Below are 21,813 nucleotides of genomic sequence, written 5' to 3'. Positions count from 1 at the left end.
GACCAGCCAGCGTAATTGAAGACACCTGAATCACACTAAAGGGTTATACTCCTTGCATTAATCTTTTCCAGGGAAGAATAGTCAAACGAGGTACATTGCAATGCATTATGGGAATTGTTTTAGTAGGGTTTTTACCCATAATACTAACTTAGTGTGCTACAATTTGCTTTATCAGTTTCTCACACGTACAATAACAAAATTCCAGATGCAGACATTTTTAAATCATTTTTAATTCCGCATTCATTCTGCATTAGTCAAGTCGAACTCCTGCTACAAGAAAATGTGTACAAATGTTTTCTGATGCTTTTAATTATCTAGGTAATTCTGCATCATGTTTTCCATTCTAACGTCAGACTCACAGAGGAACAAGGAAACACAGGAGAGAATCAGAACGCCTGCAATTCATGAAGCTTCAAGGTTTCAGTCACTGAGAAAATCAACACCAACACGTGGGAGATATTGGATCAATGGTTGGTTCAGTGAAGCTTTCTGTATCAGCTGGAAGTTTCCATGTTTGTCATTTTGATATTATTCAAACATGGAAGGCAATTCGTTAAAAAAAGCTGAAACAAAGGATTTTATGAAAACAAAAAGACAGGATAGAAGTAAAAATATGCAAAACCTGAATAAAAGGTAAAGTCACGGAAAGGACAGGAAAAGTGAAAGCAGAATATTTATTAAGAGAGAAACAGGATGATAGTCGGAGCTTTTCAGTTATCAGAATCTGAGTCTGAGTCGTAGGTTCGCCCTCGGATGGTTTTCTTGTCCACCTTTGTGAACTTAGTGCCCGACCTCACTGGTCCTGTAGGAGGCTCCATCAGGTTACCACTACAACAGGAGAAAGGGATGAAGTTAAGAGCAGAACGTGTGTGTTTTTATCCACTCATAACTTTGATTCTGTAGCTATAATGCATGCTAGGGGAAGGTGGTATCTCACCTGTAGTTGATCACATCCGCACAGCCGAGTCTCCATTCCAGCATCTCTGTGGAAAACTCGTCAGTGTTTCCCAGGTCGGTGAATCCCACCACATAGTCCTTTGTTTTTCCGTCAATAAGCAGGCACATCGTGGGAATAACTTTGATCCGCAGCCTGTCTGTCAGAAACGGGGCCTTATCCACGTTCAGTGTGATGAATTTGGTCTCAACGTGCTTCTTTGCCAAGATGGTCAAGTGTTTGTCGAGGATCTTACACCTACATGTAGGGGACAGAAGAGTTTAACAGCCGGATGACAACGCACAAAGTTACTGACATTTAAAACAAAGAGGAGACCTAACATTAAAGAAAAGTTATAGCTGAACCAATTGAATTATCAAAATCAAACTAGAAAAACATATTCAAAATTGTACACCTGTCACTTCATTGATGTACATATACACCAGCGATGGACTGACCTGAAGGTGGAGCCTTTGTAGAAGTGGCAGACGACGTTCTTGCTGTCTTTGACCTCGCCGAAAAAGTCTTTCTCACTGGAGATCTCTCTGTACTCTCCGTGGCCTTTATTCAACCACTCCTTAAAAACAAGAATACTAGGGTGAGGAGCAGAACAATGAAATATAATGACTGGCTTTCGCATTCAAGCTTTTCCCCCCGATATAAGATCCATATATAATCCTGCTGTTTAGACCAACTCCAAAACAACAGTTAGTTTAACAAAAAAAAACAATGCTTCCTAAGGTGGTCTTTATGAAAAACTCAAATACTTTTCCAAATCTTTAAAATAAAGAAGGGGAGATTCTGATGCTTGAAGGGCTCTGAATAAAACTGAAGTCTCTGTGAAGAAACATGTTTCACTGATTTCTGATTATCCAACAATGTCTTTCTCACAAGTCCACACAACTGCAGAAATCCTGTGACTACTTGAATAGGTTTCATATTCCACAACCACCGTCACCCTGACATTTGGATTTCTCAAGGCTAATTTGGAAACATTTGGCATGATATATATACACACAACATAGGTTTAGTTTGTCTGCCATTAAGAAAAACATACCTGCTTCTGTTTCTGGGCTTTCTTAAGCGCCTCTAACCGCCTCTCCTTCAGCCTCTCCAAATCATCTTCATCAATTTCATTCAGTTTGCTAATCTGTGCATCCAACTTCTCCTCCACCAACATGGCGGTCTGCTCCAGAACCTTTGACAGGATGTCCATCGATTGGTGGGCCATGGTTGCTCTGTGTGGATCTCTCTCTGAATGTAGGGAGGGAAAAGAACAGGTAGTGTAAGCCGAGACAGGAGGTCAGAAACAAATAAACAATAGGAAACCAGATTACATTTCTCCTGTCCATACCGGCCTACGACGTGCCACAATGATACAAAAGAAGCAAACTATACTATACTCTGCTTAGTGTTGTTAAATCTTTACGGTTGTTTTCGGGGCTGACTAAACAAAAAGTGAACATAGGAACCATCATGTAGTTGAAGTTTTTAGCAGGGTACTGATTCAGCTAGGTGTATCTAATAAACTGTAATAAATGCCTGCTTGTCAAATACCCTAACATGAGCAACGCAGCATGTAATGTAACTTTACTGTCCAGTCATTGAGGAGAAACAATACAACCTAAAGTCACAGTGTTTTATGTATAGTTTAGTTTGATTCCTTTCAATGCAAACGATTCAAATACGTAAATAAAATATATGTGCCAACAATGCTTAAACAGATGAAGGCTTTATGAAGGCACTCCTGGGCTCTGTGAAATGCCTTCATGACTTAAAGCATTCATCTGTTTGCATTTCACATATTTATTGTGACTATAAACAGTATTTTTTTTTCTTTTACTATATATTCAGTTTTTAGCTCATCTTAGTCTAACTTGAGATTGTAATCGTCATAATTACACTGTAGCTACTGTGCATATGACAATAAAACCTTTGAATCTTTACACACGTTATAACAAATATAAAATATGTAAGCAACAATGGCAAATGTAATCCAGGTAACATATCCGACCTTTCCAGACTCAAATAAACCCTTAAGAAAGTTGTTGACATTTTATCAAACAACGGCAGCAGATGCCGACAGAACGTTGCTTCACGTTAAATGTTGCTACCGACATAGACAGTGGTCCATTGCACCATGGATGTATAAAGAGAAAATCGCATTGAACCTTAAGCTTGAGTATATAAGAAGTGAAGCATTGAGGCTCATTTCCTTGACATCCAGAGAATTCAAACAGCTGTTATTATGGTCGCCACTTAAATACCTGCGGGTCTTTTTAACCGAATATAAGAGACTGTTCGACCCTTTGTGACAACTGGGCACACCTTCTTTTCGTCGCTTGGTTATTCCCAATAGACCTACGTGAGCTTCATTACAAACTTGGTACAGTTTGTCCATTTCTGCGACATTTTTTTTGTTTTAGCTTACTGTGCAGATACTTATAACACGTCTGTCAATCGATGAATGAAGCTAACAAGTGGATATTTTCTGCCAGACATTAACAAAAAACACAGACAAATGCGTGTGTTAGCATGCTAAGCTAGCTACCGTTAGCCATGAGTTTCATAGATGTACACACTCACAGGGATATCAGAAAACACGTCAAACGGGTGTAAGATAAAATAAGTCAATTATGTGTTGTGTTAATAAAAGTGTGCTAATTCATAACCTTAATGCTGTTAAATGATCCGTTACCTGATCAGAGCTGATACTTCAGTTGCGCGAAATGCGAACGGTTGCTGAGGATGTGACGTTACAACATATCCGGTTGACGTTATTCTACATCCGGGCATTTCATAACATAAAATAACACTTTTTTAATGAAGCTATGTATTTGTATTATATTTGCAATTATCTATAGTTTAAACATGCTTTTACGCTTATTTATTGTAACTCCTAATTTTAAAATAAATTATCAACAAAGTGACATTTTGTTGATAGTTGTTCTAAGACGCAAAATTATGGAAAAATACTATTATATATTGGCCACCATAACCATACAAAAATAAAATCTTACAAACATGCAAAACATAATGTTGATAAGAAGGTGATTGTTAAGGGACATTCTTGACCGTTAAATGTGTTTATTGGCTCTAACAAACAATTCTGCATGTTTTCAAATTAGTGGATTTCATGCCTGCAAGAAGAGGATAGCCTTGTTGTTCAAGACTAGCCATTTGTTCATATTTTTAATTTGTAAAATCACCACTTTCAAATAATATTTTAAGAACCGACATAGTCATGGTTGGAAACCATCCTAAAATGCAGGATATATATAATCAATGACAAAGACACATCAATGAATACAGAGTTTACAGTTTATTACCAAGATTTTAGAAAACTTACAAACAATTTCACAGCTTCAGGTCTTCAGGCACAAGCCAGTTTAGAGAAGACAAGACTGGCCAGTTTTAACTCCTGGCCATTCCTTCCAGAAAGATATGACAGGTGAAGAGAAGCAAACATCTGGAAAGTGAGCGGAGACTTACACATTCTGAATTACATTCATTTCAACGAGTTGAAAACATAAAAGATTGATTTGGTTTGCATATTGGGGATACTGCTTTGAGAAACCTTTCCAACCACACGTACATAATGTCCTGCATGGTGAGATCACAAGCTAGCCAGCCAGCCGCATCTGCTGAGTACTTCTAATCACCAATCATAACGTTAAATCACAGAAATACAATGATGTAGCCACAAGCCATACACATGTCTCCATTGAATGAAGTACACAAGTACACACATTGAGTTAAAAATCAGCTCACCTGGTCAAATCCAGCATTATCTCAATATTCAGATTTGTGACTAGGCTGGAACACTAGAAAAGATTTTCTGCAGATACAAAGGCTGTATGAAACTTTACATTATCTTGAAGAAAAACAACAACTGCGTAGGCTACTTATTGATCGCCATAACCCCTGTCATCATCCGCGGAGTCAGAGTGCTTCTGAGAATCAACAGTTAACCTCACAGGAAGTGCTTTGACCAGCTTCCATGTTGGAACACTTACAAACAATTAAAGATTGAGGAGATTTTACAATTTAGAGACAGTTACTAAGAATTCACTACATGTAAACAATACAAGAGGTAAATCCTCCACGTACATCTTTTTCTTTAAACAAGTGTCTTTGAAAACATTATTTACATACTATAATAACAAGGTTTGGCACTTTTTTTTGCAAGAGAAGAGGAATAAAGATACTACTGTATGCAGCAGACTATGTTTTGTTGGCTTTTTTTGAGACAGCAGTAGTAGATACATCACAGGTTAGTCCAAGTAGCTCGGAGCACCAAGGAAATGTTTTGTCCTTTATTCATAAGTCCTAAGGAGTGCTACAACCCTAACCGATTCTGAAATCTCTAAAAGGTGCTTTGTGTTTTAACATGATGATTATGTTGTCATTTTAAACCTTATTTAACTGCAAAAGAAACATAGAAATGTGCCTGTGACTTACATTATTCAAACCTTCAGATCACATAAGTGCAGATGGAAATCAGGAGGGACATTTTTAAATCTTATAAGAGCTGTTTTTTTAATAAGAAACAGTTAAAACTCCGCCTGCAAAAATCAGTATATAAAACTTTATATATTTAGAAAAGAACTCCATATGGAAAATGATGGATTTTCAAAAAAGCGCTACGATTATCACTGTTCTGAGTGAGTAGTTTTCCTGCTTTTAAGTTTGAATTCCTTTAAAAAAAGTACCGAAATCACTTAACTGTACACACTCTTGTCTAATACTGTTATGGCTCCTGTAACACTTTCACATGTCGAGTGTGTGTAGTCGTTAAATTGTGTCTTACTCTCGCCACTGAGAACAGGGTGTTGAGGAGGAAAAGCATCATTTAGACGTCATCATTTGTATTGCAGATGTCCTTGTGATAGTAGCAAAACAAAAAGGGTGTCATGGTAACACACAGTGAACACAGTGCACCTTCCTCTTCATGCTACCTTCAGGGTGCTACCATACGTCTGCTGCACAACCAACTGCACGTTGTCTAGAATAAAGTCGAAAGCCATGCTCCAAACCGACTCCAGCGACTGCTGCATGAGCCTGCAGGGAAAACACCAGAGATAAGGAATACATTGAAATAATAACATAAAGGCGGGGGGATGTGGGGGAATGCAGGGGGGGGGGGGAATGCACTCACCTTTTCATATATTTTATAATCAAATCCAATTTCTCCAGATCTTTATCCTCGATCAGATCAGTGCAGAACTTCACCACCTGCAGGATGTCCTCCTCCATGGGTTCTAACAAAAGTGGAAAAAAAGTGATTAAAATGAATAACAGCGTAGGTAATTGCATAAGTAGGCACTATGAGACAACTGTTCTTTACTGTACGACTAAAACTAACACATTTTAAGATTATTTATTAGATAGTTTGGTGCTGAAAATAGTCAAAAATGTAAATGCAAGTCTCTGAAAGACCTACATATTTTCTCAAAACGTCTTTTGTTGTCAGTCCAAAACCCAAATATATACAGTTCATCATGATATAAAACACAAAAAGCAGGAAATGTCCATATTTCAGATTCTGAATACAGATATTCATGCATAAAAAATACTTTTGTTATTTTACTGTGGATCAAATAAGTGTTATTTTATGTTAACCGTTGCAGCTCTGCTTCACAGTATACCTGTTATGGTGGTGACCCATTCCCGTAGCAGCGTCCTAATGTCCGTCATGTCGTAGGCTCCGGCCAGCACAGGAGCAGGGCGGGGGATGAATTTGGACTCTGCGATGTCTGCTTTAAGGTTTGACGTGGAGGGACCATTTTCCGTCTATGAAGGGAAAAAAAAGAAGGTGTGAGCCATAAATTATCTTCACACACTGCCACCATGTTTATGAAGGAAACTGTTCTTGACTTACCTTCAATGTGTTTATTGGTTCCCGTGGTTTTAGAGGGGAGGGCAGGGTTTTGGCTGGGCTGTTTGTCGTGTTTCGTCTCTTCACAGGCGAGGGACCTTTTTTAACGGGACTCCCTGCATTTTTTCTCTTGTAGCGCCGCTTCACCCGACCAACTCCAACTCCAACTCCCGGCTGTTTGAGCTGCAGCAGAGGATTCTTCTGCTCCACTGCTGAGAAACCAACAGGGAAAACATGAGACAAAGAGAATATCGCTGCTTATAATAAAAGTCGAGAAAAAGCTCAACTCATTCCTAACAAATCTCCCTGGAGACTTACATATTGTTGCCTGAGGCTGGACATGTGTTACTCTGTTGTAGGCATTCTTCAGTTCGTCCTGCAGCTCTTTGGGAAGGGCGGCAAATACGTCCGGATCAACCTGCAGGCAGGAAGCAGGAAGACTTAGTAAAACAGGACAACTAGTCGCAAACATGTTTCACTATATACCACAATTGTCAATAAACTGTTAGACGGAATTTACTGTAAAAGATAGACACTTTGATATTAAGTAGCGCCTCTTAAATCACGCTCTTGGTTATGGACTTACTTTCGTACTTTGATTGAATTCAGTTAACCAGAAAAAATGATAAAAATTAAGAATATAATGTTATATAATATAGTATTAAATTAGATAAATATTACTGACAGTATTTTCTTTCTTTTTTGATAGGTGAAATGTTATTTGTTACAAACAATTACAACTTTTCTGTATAATTTGTGACGGATAAAAGGTGCTTCTTAAAGACATCATTTATCAATATTTTTTTAACATGCAATGCAGGTTTTCAAATCTTTGTGTGAGAATTTGGGCTTTAGACTGATTAATGGATTATTTCCTAAAGGCTAAATCTCAATGGAGGTGCCTTCCTACCTGTGAGAAGTGTGGTAGTTCCAGAACAATCCCCGGACTGTCGGGCTGGTCTGGGAGCTGAAGCAGCAACGTGCCGGCGGGCGGCGTGTACAGCGCTGAGGCAGCAGGACGAGGGGGGGAGGGGGGGCGAGACCTCACAGAGGGAGGCGGGGGGGGAGGAGCGGGGGGCGTCGGGCTGTGGGGGCGACGGTGACTCGAGGTCCTGTCCCGATTGGTCCACGACTGCTCCACCTGCTCTCTCAGATCTGCAGGCAGCGCCTCCAACACAGAGCGATCCACCTGGGGAGGAAACACACGTTTTTAGAGCCAGCATTTTGTTTTTATAAAAAAAAAAGGCCACCTAATCGTGACGTCTGTAGTCAACACACTATAAAAGACTACAATTCCCACGGGGCCTGCGCTAAAGTGACAGTAGAAAGACGCCACAGAGGCACAGTTTTTAACCGTTCAACTGCCATTTAAGTTACCAAGCTACATAAGCCTTAACAAAGAAAGAAAGCAAGAAAGAATACCCAAGTTGTTTTTTATTTTATTTGAGTTTTGCCTCTTTGTTTTGACTATTGTAAAGGCCTCTTTTCTTTGTTGTATGTGTAAAAGTGTGTTATTTTATTTTGAGCAAACCCATTGCATAATATCATCCAAACCATCGGAGGCAACTCAGCACCTGTAAGTAACACAAATATAAAGGAAAGAAAACGAGTTGGAAATGTCTGTTTCGGGCGTCTATCGGCTTGATAGAAAACAAGGAAGGAAGCCACGACACAACTTGTTTAAAACATTTAACCGTTCAGCTCCTGCAATCACTCAGATATCTCCTTCACAAAACCAAAAAGGATACATTTAGAACACGGTAAAAATAGAATAAATTAATAATAATGAAAGTATATCTTTGTTATGGAGTAAATCATGATACCATGAGCATGCATACAATAACACTGTAACCTCCCCTCACCATGTGTGTGAGCCCTGTCCTTGTCTTGTATCGTTGTGTTTCCTGTCTTTGAAAATATACAATAAAATCTTAATGATGAAAAGATATCTCCTTCAAGTCCTTACCTGTGAAGGGGAGGGGATCTCAATACTGAAGTTGAGACGTGCTCGGGAGTTTTTGGGAGTGTGTCTGCCTGCGTGCTGGTCTCTGCTCGTCCCGGGGACCGGCTCGGGGGAGGACAGAGGACGAGGAGTGGAGCTGGAGGACGGGCCCACGTTTAGGGAAGAATTCTCCTGATGTGAGCTGTCGTCTGCAGGTTCTGTAACGTTGATGTTAAACAGAATAGATTTCAGAATCAGACCCAGATTACCTTTATTCGTCTAGGTATATATATATTAACGGCACATATATATATTGCACATATTGCACATAGTTGGTGTTATAGACGACACAGACGACAACAAAGATACAACCTGAAACACAGAGACTTTACACTGACCTATTTTTCTGGATCTGCCACTTCCCTGGCGTAGAAACATTTGTTTGATGGAGCGAGACCCGGGGCCCGCGGAGTCCTGGGGGCCGGAGTGGTGTCCGTCGAGGAGCTGGACTTGGATGCCGATCCCCCTCATCTCCTGGACCTGAAGCTTCATGGCGTGGAACAGCTTGATGACCGCAGCGGCGATCAGCTGACCGCTGTCTGTGGACTGAGCGAGCATCACAGTCCTGACGGAGGACACGGAGAGACAACGACATGGATAAGCAATGGAGAGAGGACATTAAAAATGACTAGTCACACATAGGGATTATGGTACAGATGCAGCGTTTTCAATTTCCTTTATTAATCCTGTTTTGTTTTTTTGTTTGTTTTTTAAAGCTGATGTGCCGAATTAAGATTTTCTCCAATTTCTGTTTTCTTCAGTTTCTTAGAAATACAATTACAGCATATACAGAAAAAAATGTGTTGCTTGTTATTCTTGGAAATTGAATTTGTACGTCCATGACTATTAAAAAAAATACATTTTCTCCCAAACTGCACCAGCTTACAGAACCTTCTTGTCTTACAGGTTGTTTCTACACAGCTTATTTAGGATTGTAATGTGTTAGCTAATTGTCAGCTTTATGTCCTCCTGGCTACACTGAAGAACTTCCACACCAACGACATGATGTACTCTTATATACGACAGTGATTGGCCGGTCACTGGTCGATCAGCTGACAACTGTCCGCTTCGATCAGAGCATTGTTGACGGTCGCTATCTCACCTGGCGAGGTTGTCACATATGCCGTGACCTCCGTATTTAGCCGGCTCCAGTGGCGCTCCAGCCTTGCGCACCATGACCTTCAGGGTCACTCTGCGGCCCCGCAGCCCGGCGTCTTGTAAACGTTTCTGCACCTCCATGGACAAGTTATTGAGGAAAGACTCAGCCTCGTCAACCTGGACACAGAGGGAAGGGGAGAGAGGGTTAGAGAACGGTGGGAAATGGGGAGAAGATACAAATCTTTGCAGTCACTTGTCGTTTCTGATTTTTTCTTATTTTATCTTAAAATCAGGTAATTAAGTATAATACAGTGAATGAAAGCAGTACACATTTTTCTATTTGCAATGCTTGTTTTTATTTATTTTCACTTCTTTGGTATAAAACCTGTAGTCTGTAGTATAACTAATATTATATAACTAGAAATGTTATTTTTGTATTTATTTTTGGAGATATTTTGAAATAATCTTTTCTAGATTGATAGCAAGCATATACAGTAGCCCACCTATGCATTTGCTCATGTCTTTCTTTTCAATCAATGCAATCAAGTATGCACAAATAAAGAACTACAGAAATAATAACTGCAACATGACAGAGAGAGGTCGGTCTAACCTTAGTGAAGCGGATGTTGTAGTTCATCTCAGCAGAGACAGACTTCCTCTCCTTCTCGTAGCGGACGGGCCGCTCGTCGAGGCCCCTGCAGAAGCGGAACAGAGTCTGTCCGGTCCGGGGTCCGAACTTCTTCTGCAGCTGAGACAGAGAAACCTGCTGGAGATCCCCACAGGACCGCACACCCATACCTGCCAGCTTCCTGCCCATTACAGGCCCCACACCTGGATACAAAAAAACAACAATCAATCAAATATTTTCTACAGGAAACACTGTATGTGTACGGTCATGACCAGCAGGTGGAGCTGTGTACCTGGCAGGCTGGTCACTGGCAGCTCTCTGATGAAATCATCCACCTCTTCAGGCTTCAGGAGGTGCTGTCCGTCCGGCTTGGCCTTTCGGGTTGCCAGCCGAGCCAGAAGGATGTTGGACCCTGAACAGAGGAGCAGTTTGAGTCTGTAACTGTGAAACTTTTATAATGTCTCAACACCTAAATATGTAACTTATGTCACTCGTTTGTTATTTTTAATTGCCGATACTCATTTTTAGCCATGGTTGTCTACTTATTTGTCTTCATTTTGATTATATTACTAATGTGTGCTTTCCTTCCCTGTATTTAATAAGTTAGCTTACTCTTTTTGTACCTGCTATGCCACTTTTGCCCTAACACTGTAAATGTTCCCGCTGCGGGAATAATAACGATTCAAGATTCAAGATGCAAAGGTTTTATTGTCATAGGCACAATGGCAATTACATTCTTCTGACCTGAGCTCCTCCAACAATGCAACATATATAATAAAATACAAAAATACAAAGTAGTGCAAAAAGTCTATATACATGTAAATAGAATATGATATGTACAAGAACAGAATATGAATGCCTCTGTGTTTAGTGTCCTGTCTGTCTGTAACTTTGTGTGGTAGTGTTACCACTGACAGGTCTCTCTTGCAAATGAGACCTTGTGTCTCAATGAGATTTTAAACCTGTATAAATAAAGGCTAAATAAAATTAAAAAATTAAATTAAATAATGTAAATTAAGACTAAATTAAATACGGTTTATTGCGGTGATAACTATTTATATAAATAAGTATATTGTAAGATGACAAACAGGAATGTTTATCGGGGCGCTTAAAGGTGGGGTAGGTAAGTTTGAGAAACCGGCTCGAGATCGCTAGAATTTGAAAATACACAACCGGAGAAAATCTGCCACTTCCTTACAGAGACCCTCCTCCAACACACACGAACGCGCACATGACCAATGAGGGCACGAGATAAGTTTGTGCACAGATGGAAGGCTGACAGGCAGGTAGGCCATCCAGTTATTTTAGCCGGGCCGGCTAAAATGATTGGTCGTGCTTTTTACAGTATTACGGCTTCCACAGATGACATTTTTTAATGGATTTTTTGTCAAAGCACTTAAGATATTCATTGCTATCGGGATGTTAAGAGCATTCCATGGAATATAACAAAAAGTGTATCTCGAGCCGGTTTCTCAAACTTACCTACCCCACCTTTAACAGAGCTCAGGAATTTTGATTCTGATCAAATAGAAACACTGTCTTGATGTATTTTACAGTACAGACCCACAGAAACTCACCCATGCCCACTGAAGCACAGCATCCCGTTTTCTCCTTGATGTCGGCTCTGATGGTGCGGGCCAGATCTTGAGGGTTGATGCGCAGCTCGGCCAGCAGAGCAGAACCGTCGATTAGCAGCTCATCACAGCTCAGAGCCTCGATGTCATGGGTGTAACTGCAGAGAACAAATTAAATGAGAAGGCGTGCCTCATGTCATTGTGCCTGTAAGAGGACAGGGAAGTGAGTGAGAAAAGAGCAGGGACTTCTTCTTACCCGGCCAGAGTCTCATACATGGTGAGAGCCACCTCTTTGTACGCCTCAAAATCATACGGGACCGACTGCAGCGAGGGACAGAGCTGTTTGGCTTTTCCAAAATACATCCCGTTCTTCACGCCCACCTGCCTGTGAGAGGGAACCACTTACAGTGAGTACAAAACATGGAGTTCCCACACCTTCTCAAACATAGGATTCAAGGACCAGCACAGGATGGTTGAAGACACTCGTACATCAATTAAAAAGACTAAGAGGTTTGAATGAGTGAACACCTCTCAATGTTACTGTTTTACAGTGATGGGAGACTTTGTGTTCCCTTTAATTAATTTACAAAACAATAGCAGTAAGTTGAGCGATAAGCATAGAGACCTCAAAAAGTTGATTAAAGTAACTGTATTTGTCATTTTTGCACAAAATGTATAAATTCTTTAAAATATTAGTAAAACTTTAAATGACTCGTGTTTATTATACGACCAATTTCATAACCCTACCATGACATATATTTGTTTGTATGGGGTTGTAACATGGACAGCATGCCCCCAGTTTGGAGAAACCGACCCCAGAAAACAATAGCTGAATTCAAAAGAGCCGTTTTTTTTTTAAGGGGGCGGGGTTAATAGGTTTATCTGCTAAATATACCTTATGTAATTCAATCAAATGTAGCCCTGTTTTGACTAATGATTTATATGTGTACACATATATCACTTAAATGATTCAATACATCCTTTGTACTGAAGTATTCAAAAGTAAAAATAATTTTTTTAATATAAATGATTTGCTGTGGCCAATTGTTTTCATTGCATTTACAGACCCTTGTAACTCTCTGATTGTAGAACCACGCTAAAAAAAGCAGATAGCAACACCTATACAAACTGACAACAAATCTTTGCTGAGCCTAAAAACCATCATAAATAAATAACATAATGAAAATAAATATATTGCAATGCTCAAAACAGCAGCATCCAACAGTCTGTAATCCTTGGGTATTACATGTCACTGCATGCAGGAGATCATCATATCATTCTGTCTTGAATTACTTAACAAGTCGCGACCGACACATCACTACAATGAACACCAGAAAAAGGGCCCACCTAAAAGAAATAATATCAATGAAAATTCATATCCTACCTGGCCTCATAACTGCAGGATGCAATCTCTGCCCTAGAGAGAGTCGCAATATCCTGGTCCACTCCGTTAGTATGGGGGACAGGACTGTCTTCTGATGGACTTCTGTCCAGATCCTCATCTTCCATCTCTGAGAGGCAGAACAAACGTACATTTAGTGTCAGGATAATACAGGAAACACACAGAGAAAATCAAGGTCAGCAGAAAGCTCCATGACAACCAGGCAGTGTGTGATGTGCTTCTCACCAGGGAGAGCATGTTTCCTCTGGTAGTACTGGTTCTCCAGCTGAGGCTGGGCCCCGGGCCTCAGGGGGACCCGGCCCTGTCCACGGCTACTGGTCACAGCTACTGGCCTCCCTGCAACACAACCATGAGATCAACCAGGAGACCGACTGGACGTGTGAGGCTGTTCTGTCGTGTTGAATATAAACCGGTTCACTGACAGCTCACACTTCAATACAGACTAAGAGGAGCCTTACCTTGGAGCTCTGGTCGATGTCGGATCCCCACAGACACGAAGAAACAGTCCATGTCCACGTGAAAAATACACGATTTGACACTTGTGGGTGCTGACGTACCTGACCACACAAACAAAAGCAACAAGTCAGAGGAAGGGTTCGCAAATCATGACATGAATGCAACAACTAATGATCCCCGGAAATCCAGGAGTACTCATGAATTCTGTAAATTAGTGATTAATGATCATTTAATTTGCAGAGACACATACATTGTTAATATCTTAATTCACAGAGAAAATATTTGGTTTATCTTTTAGAACTAGGATATGTATTTATAGTCCTTATTTGTGCTGGTTTGTCAATTCAAGATGAGAAACCACACCGCTCTAAAGATGTTCTCATAGCATTTTTTTGACATTCTACAGTCAAGAGAAAAAAAAGACTCCACTCTGTCTCTGACAGAACTTGAACAGGAGAAGTTGAAGTTATGTGGTATGTGTCTCAGACCTTTAAGTCACCATGACACCTAAATATAGAGGGTATGCACAGACGTCACTTTCCCACTGGCACACAACCCCCTCAGTCACACTGAACGGCTAAAGGGCAAAACAACATGGCAGCTGTAAGTTGTCAAAACTGCAGCAGTGGGGTAAAATAAAAAAGCTCAAGAGGTTGACCAATCACAACAGAGCCGGCCAGCTGCAGACTGGACTCTGGTTTCAGACAGAGGGTGAAAAGAGGTGCTGCAGCACAGGCAGTATGAGAAAAATACAGACTTTTTTGAACATTAAAGCATGGAGACATGTCACAGTAGAGGAAGAAAATACTAACATGAAATGCAAAAAGCAACCATTCCTCTCTTACCTCCTCTGTCTGAGCGCTGGGCAACCGATTTCCTCAATCGTTCCCTCCCTGGGAAAGAGGCGCCCCCCGCTGCTTTCCTCTTGCTGTGCAGCTCATTGACATACTCCGAGAAGCCGGACCTCCATGTGGAGATCTGGTGTAAACGTGAGTGAGAGTAATACTCAGAGATCAGTCCGCCTGTCTGGGCCATTAGCTGCGCCGAGGACTTAGACGGTGATGGAGACTTTTCAGTGGGATGATGAGGTTTGGATGTTATGTTGGTTGAGTTTAGCGAGGCAGATGAAAAGGCATTGTGGTGACTCCCGTTCAGACGGACAGGAGAATGTGAAAGAGAGCGATGTGCGGCGGAAAGAGGAGTCTTTTCTGGATGTGAATTAACTGGACGGGATGGGTGGAGCTGTTTTGGGAGTAGGTGGGTTTCCGTGGCTTTTAAAGCCTCCTGGTAGGTGGGTGGTGGAGGTTTAAGTCTCTTCTCGTTGGCTTCATGTGAACTGGATTGCTTCAGAGAGACCACAGACTGCTCGGATTGCTTTGGAGGACTCTGGGGGAACTCATAAGGGTCGGGTTTGGTCTGAAACGGCCCTGGAGGACTGTGAGGTTTATCGTGTGAACTCTTGACTCTGCGTTGAGGCAGCTCCGTGTCATCAGAGGGTTTAGCAGGGGACAGCAGGTCCTCTGGCTTTAAGGCACCATTAACAAGGTGAGAGTGTCCATTCGTCAGGTGAGCTTCCTTCACCACCTGCGGGAGAGGATCTGCTTTGCCACACTCTTGCATTTCTTTTGATTTTGAATGGCTCATCACGTCAAATGAGGTCTGCAGGAATCCATTTCTGTGGGATAAAAAGATAAAGAGAATGTGTCTCATTTAGTAAGACATTATGTATTACAATGGGTGCAACGATCTCATTTAAATGAAAAAACAGTTCCCTCCTGGATTCCTACACAATTAAACCAGTGGATTTCCATGACCTTTCATCAATTGTATTTATGATCAAATATTGTCTAAATGTATTCCGTTCAGGTAATAAGCCTAAGCATGAAGGGTAAAAAACAGAGATGGAAGATCTTTTATTTTGCTACTTTTAAACTTTTAAATGTTAAATATTTAAGGGTTTTAAGGGATTTATTGTTGTATATGTAAGAAAAAGAAAAACTGTAAATTCAACTTCAATAACTTTTTATAGAACTACAGGTCTGAAAATATGAATTATTACATTTCAAATTCCTTGAAGTTCCCATTTTATGGCTCATTAACTTTCCATACTCACATCTTTAACTCCACTTCCTTGCAGCTGCTGTTGTAAGAAGAGTTGCTGTGAGGTTGTTGTTGACCGGCCCTCTGGTGCTGCAGATTAGCTTGAGGTGTTTGTAAAGGGGACAGTGGGGGCTTGAGGGGGGGTTTTGTGGAGCTGGGGTTAGACAGCAGGTGGGTGTGTGAGGGGCTTCTGTGCCTGGGATCTGTGTTGAGGTAAGTGGATGCTAAGTGGCTTGGCTGTGGGTTGATGAGGCGAGCAGCAGAGCTCTGCTGCACGGACTGAGGTTGGATGTTGTCTGGGTAAAGTCGACTGTTGTTCGGGGGGGGGGAGGGAGTTATTCTGGCTTTCCTGGTTGAGAACAGAGCGCTGCATGCTGCGCTGCGGCAGGTGGAGCTTCTGATGGCTCGGCCCTGCCATCTCAGGCGTCTGGCGGGAAATCATAGCAGGGAAGAGCGGGCCCTTCTGATTGTAGAGCTGGTACTGCAGGCAGGGCAGGAGACACCCAGCCTGGATACTGTTTAAACAAATGAGAACATAAACACAGAATCAGAATCAAGTTTATTGCCAGGTACGTTTACACATACAAGGAATTTGCTTTGGTATCTGGTGGTGTGAACATAAACAATCTAAAAAAACAAGTTGCAAAGTATATAGAAATATATAAGGATAACCAAAATAAAGTATTTTTAAGAAACCAAATTTAAATGCAACTATACAAATAAACAAGGGGGATTTTTCAAGATATTCTCCCACTGAACTCACCTGTCAGTGATCCACAGCGGCCGGACGATCTTTTCCCCTCTCAGCTCCTTGATTTTGAAGTTGGGCAGGTTGTTGGTGATGATGTGAGAGGTCTTGGAGCGAGAGTAGTAAACGTGGAACTGACCGCCGTGCAGCATCATCAGCCTGCGCAGCTCATCCGCACTCGGGTCTGCTCACAAACAGACAAATTAAAAATTAACCAAAAACACCCAAATAATCTATTTCTATGGTCCACACAAGACAAGAGTCAGACTAGCAGAAAAACATCACAAACACAGGAAACATTTACATGAGAAACAATTAAAGTCAGTTGTGACATGAAACATCATGTGAAAGGAACAAAAAGAAAAACACTTGTGAACTATTTTTACATTTATATTGGACTTTTTTCTGTTTACCATCTGGATTTAGTTTTTTGCGGTGCCGAATGTTAGAGATATCGTCCCTTGAGATGTTTGCCTTAATAAAAAACTCATCTACAATGCCTCTCACAGAGTTGCTCAACATAATCCACAAACCTTGTGGGGAGAAGTTTGCTGTGGGAACTATTTTATTTCTACCTAACTACACCTGCCAGAGAGTGAGCACGAGCCTCCTGAGCAGATGCATGTTCCTTCTCTACGGTCATATGTTTGCTCAACTCAAAAGAGGGAAAATATGTATTTTTGACGCTCGGGTGACTTCAGGAACGACTGATGAATTATTGAGGGGGAAAGGGAGACAAACTAGTGTGACAATATGGAGGTGCTGTAGCGTAGTGTTACCTGTGTATCCATTAACATAGATAGATACTCCGCTGAAAATAGTGGAGCATGACCCATCCTTCTGCTTCTCTCTGGGGGCGTCCAGTTTAAACTGCTCGTCCAGTTTAGAAACTTTGGCAGCCATGTAGCCGCCCTGCACACAAGAAGGAGGGCAAGGTGAGAAAAAGATTTACAACTGTGCCTGCAGAATCCCACAGCTCATATAGCAATCTAGGATATCTAGGAAATGTACATATAAATAAAAAAAATAACAAAATAACGGCCAATTATAGTTGTATAGTATTATTCTAGTTTGGCCATAAAATAATACATCTTTCAAAGGAAATATTTAGTCTTGCAATGCTGTTATGAATATCAAAATGCCTTTGTCTATGATAATATTAATAAATAATAATACACTTTATTTGTATAGCACCTTTCATGCACAAAGCAGCCCAAAGCGCTTTACAGAACAAGAAAAACAACATCACAATATTAAAATATATGCAGAACAAGATAAAACATCTACAGTGATCTTAATGAAATTCCCTCGAATTAAAGCTGAAATTAATTAATTAATATCAGTTAAAATAAAACAATTTAAAAAAGAAAATTGAAAATGTAAAATAAAAGCAAAACAGAAAGACTACAGTAAAACATGGACAATGATACCAGTGGGAATTTAAAGTTGATGATGAGAATAGTACCTACATAAACAATCTGGCACCAAGCCACACTGTTTTAATTATCAGTATGTATGACAATAAGGGGCACATGTATGTTACCATGGGTAACTTAGGGTTTAAAGTTTTCTGCTTCAGTTACAAGAATAGCTATTGTAGGATTACTGTCTTGTCTGAATGGTGATACTACTGTTATTATGAGATGTAGTTTTGGGGCTAAATGCAGCTCTCTCACAGCTGTGTTAAAGCTTTGCCTGGCAGTCCAGCCTGAACCTAATTAGACAATGACTAGTGATCTGCTTCAGGCTCTTCGCTGCTTTAATGAAATTGCAGGGGGTGAAGAAGAAAAGGGTTGTTTACTTACAGTTTTCCAGTAATATTGTAAAACTCACTATGCATAAACCAAGGAATACCCTCTTTCCCTTGACGTAGTATTTACAACTGAATATTCATCTTCCCGTCTACCTCGCCTAAGGTAACATTTCTCAGAGTCATGTCTACTGTTTTTATGTTCATGTCTTCATTCTGGGGTTATTTCTGCCCTACATTGTTGATTACAAGGACATGACAGGTACTCACCCTCTCAGCCCAACCATTGTCACCACTGGCATTGGCTTTCTTTTTTGACCACACATCTCGACTCATACTGAAAGCAAGACAAGAAGAGTTAGACATCAGTACTGAGGAGACAAGGCAAATACAGCTTAGTGCTTTGTTCATTAATTAAGATAAGAAAGATAAACCTTTATTAAACGCCATAGGGAAATTCAGGTGTCAAAGCAGCAACAGTAATAAGAGTGAATCACGAGATAGGATAGGAACTGGAAGAGTTCACATAAGGATAATATGATACAAAACAATGAAGTAACGCTGTAAATAAAATAAAGAAATACGAGATAGCAGATATACATAAAGATCATTAGAGTATTTTATTTTTACAAAACTTATTGTTTACAATTAGTTTTTGTGATGCACACAAATAGCTTTACAATCCTGATATGATGATGGATGTCAACACAAATCAGACACATGTGTGCCAATCAATTTAATTATGAACCTACTTACAGTAAGTACATGTTTGAAATGTGCAAAAAATACTGACTGCATGTTTGTTGTTGTATACAAAGCCCTCTCAGCTGCAGAGAAGCAATGACACTGCACACAATTGACATTAATGGCTGTTGTGTTATGCATTTACTACTATAGTTTCATGTCAGCAGAAATGTTGTGATACTGTTTTTACGCACAGCTTTGTGTCCAAGGGCATGCCCGGGCAGGTCTGCAGACACTGACAGGTTGGTTACAACAGAGCCCCATGTGGCACTTTGTCACATCCCCAGTGCAAGCAGCTAACAGTAAGTTAGCCTAGCCACTCCAAGCAATGCTTTGTTTGTTAATCGAGAAGGTCGATGCCGCATGACAGGACTGTAACATGGTGTCAATGATAGCAAACATACGAGTTGAGTGTTGCCATGCACTCGGGAACAAAGCTGCCAATTCAGCTAGCAGACAATAGACACAGCAACGTTACTCATAACGACTTTGCAACTTCAATGCGGTGTAAATCTGTAAAAACAGTCCTGGGTAAATGATGGTAAACACAAGTGACTTGTTTTTACCTTTAATCCTGTCAGGCTGTGTTTTTCGCTACAGACTTCTCTGCAGATACAACACACAGTGCGCACTGATTACGCGGTGAGACCAAAGCAAAGCGAAATGAAAATCCTCCAGTCAGTAAACGCTAGCTCGACCCGTCAACCTTTACTTTGTTCTTCAGATAACTCCTTTTTGTTGGGCTGAAATCCTGTTATTTTGTCTTGCTGCCACGCCATGTCTCTTCAGCGTTTTCGCTTTCCCTCCCAGTCCTTTTGCTCTCCATTTCTACCGCCCGCCTGCTGGAGCTTTTTGCTTTCTCTTTTCTCAGCGAGCATCAAGCGAAGCCAGCAGAACATAGTAGTTCTGGGGGGATTTTCAAAATAAAACATTCGATGACGTTAAAGGTGTGTACTACTGAGTCAAAATATTGTGGGAAACAGGTGGGTAATATAAATAAAGATATGTGTTAAAATGTATTATTTTGAATACATTTGGATTCACATAATTATCTGAATATGGGGTTTAAACATTGAGGCAATACAGTAAGAGTCCTCTTCTAGATCAACATTTTATGTTTTGTAGAACTGTATGTTTAACTCTGAAACCTCCCAAATAATTGTATTTCTTTGCTTTACCTTTTGTCTGGGTAAGAGTAATTAAGTTTATCTTGTCTAGCCAAGATTGTATTTTATTTTGAGAAAACACCACCCAACTTCCGGTTAGCCTATAGCTTATCTGAGCTAACTTGATCCGGCTCATCGCCGGCTTCTTGTTTTTAGCTTCAAGTTGTGGTTGTAATGCTGCCACTGTGCGGGCAACCGAGTCCATGCATGTCACCTGAAATGACTCTACAACATCCTCTGTAAAAGCTGTGTACAGTTTACAAACCAGCCGTATTTTCACTGGACCATAGACTGTATATAAACCCTAACAAGAGAGTCGTTTGCATGCAGAACATAACCATTTGTTTATCTCTCTCTGACAGTTTGTCCACCTCTTTAAATGTGTTTTTCTTATATCAGGAGGGTTTGTGTCCACAGTGCGCCCACGCCGCCTTCTCTCCTGCAGCAGACAGTACATGTAAAGCCTAGTCTGAGCTTTTTTCTCTCTCGGTGTTTGTGCTGTCTGGCTCCGGGCAGCTCGATGTCCTCAAACGGCCCGGAACACACTCACTACTGACGGCCGTGACGCAGAGGGACGTGCGTAGGAACCAGCAGCAGTCACGGAGCTCACATTGACACAATAATAACCAAGTACAGTTTAAGTACAGTAAGAAAAAAACATTTAAAAATAGGTTATTCAGCAGCTCCATTAATGAATGAATGCACCATGGAGGGAAACAAGGTCACACGCACACTGAGCCAGAACCATAGACTGTCTGTTACATAAATATAGAGGCTATAAATACATCTTGATATACAATAATAATAACCAAGTAGGCCTACTACAGTAAGAAAAAAAATAGGACTGTTTTGTGTACTGTATTTCTATGCATTTCCACGTTAGTGAGCAGCTCAATGAATGAATGAGTGCACCATGGAGTGAAATAAGGACACACGAGCCAGAACCATAGACTGCCTGTTACGTAAATATAGAAGCTATAAATACACCTTCAAATACAATCTATGCCCAGAATAAAAAGGGTAGACTACAGCCTGAGAGCAAAGCTTTTTTGACTTTTGAATTTTGTACATATGACTGATTTAATTTAGACTAATTCCTATTTTTCAAATCAAGGCAACAAAGGGTATATTTCAACTGCTTGAAATGATCATGAAGAGATTAAATGATTACGCCCACTTGATCTGTAACCAATTTGCATAGTTAAATATATTTTGCATTCACCTTCAAATAAAGGACAGTGATATAAAGTAGCAGGATTTTAAAATGCATACTTGTCATGTATTCTTTTTCTGTAATATGCCTTTGCGAGAGACACATTTCCATTTTATGCAC

At 40.5% G+C, this 21,813-nt stretch overlaps 2 protein-coding genes across 2 annotated transcripts; both read right to left on the bottom strand.

The window, feature by feature from the left end:
- Positions 1-212: 212 nt before the first annotated feature.
- On the bottom strand, positions 213-3,697 carry txndc9 (thioredoxin domain containing 9). Its single transcript, XM_034128689.1, has 5 exons — positions 3,633-3,697; positions 1,992-2,188; positions 1,393-1,511; positions 938-1,192; positions 213-828 (listed from the first exon to the last, which is right to left on the bottom strand). The coding sequence occupies exons 2-5, from the start codon at positions 2,163-2,165 to the stop codon at positions 711-713; spliced, it is 666 nt and encodes a 221-aa protein (XP_033984580.1). The 5' UTR covers positions 2,166-2,188; positions 3,633-3,697; the 3' UTR covers positions 213-710.
- Positions 3,698-4,237: 540 nt separating this feature from the next.
- Positions 4,238-20,177, bottom strand: rev1 (REV1 DNA directed polymerase). Its single transcript, XM_034128688.1, is given in 23 exon segments — positions 4,238-5,995; positions 6,093-6,195; positions 6,583-6,727; positions 6,816-7,024; positions 7,131-7,230; positions 7,723-8,001; positions 8,779-8,972; positions 9,153-9,379; positions 9,917-10,089; positions 10,523-10,743; positions 10,833-10,952; positions 12,118-12,272; positions 12,371-12,499; positions 13,499-13,625; positions 13,742-13,852; positions 13,975-14,073; positions 14,818-15,647; positions 16,086-16,394; positions 16,396-16,587; positions 16,836-17,004; positions 17,600-17,732; positions 18,841-18,907; positions 19,881-20,177. Coding segments are annotated over 22 exon segments (4,203 nt in total). The 5' UTR covers position 18,907; positions 19,881-20,177; the 3' UTR covers positions 4,238-5,883.
- Positions 20,178-21,813: the final 1,636 nt, after the last annotated feature.

The sequence above is a fragment of the Trematomus bernacchii genome, unplaced genomic scaffold, assembly GCF_902827165.1.
Source record: "Trematomus bernacchii unplaced genomic scaffold, fTreBer1.1, whole genome shotgun sequence".
Taxonomy (NCBI): domain Eukaryota; kingdom Metazoa; phylum Chordata; class Actinopteri; order Perciformes; family Nototheniidae; genus Trematomus; species Trematomus bernacchii.
This window is presented reverse-complemented; position numbering and strand designations above follow the sequence as displayed.

Coding starts and splice junctions, on each gene's coding strand:
- txndc9 (XM_034128689.1), bottom strand. CDS start 2,165: ATGGCCCACCAATCGATGGACATCCTGTCAAAGGTTCTGGAGCAGACC. Junction 1,512..1,991: donor AAGCCCAGAAACAGAAGCAG/GTATGTTTTTCT, acceptor CTTGTTTTTAAG/GAGTGGTTGAATAAAGGCCA. Junction 1,193..1,392: donor TACAAAGGCTCCACCTTCAG/GTCAGTCCATCG, acceptor CCCTACATGTAG/GTGTAAGATCCTCGACAAAC.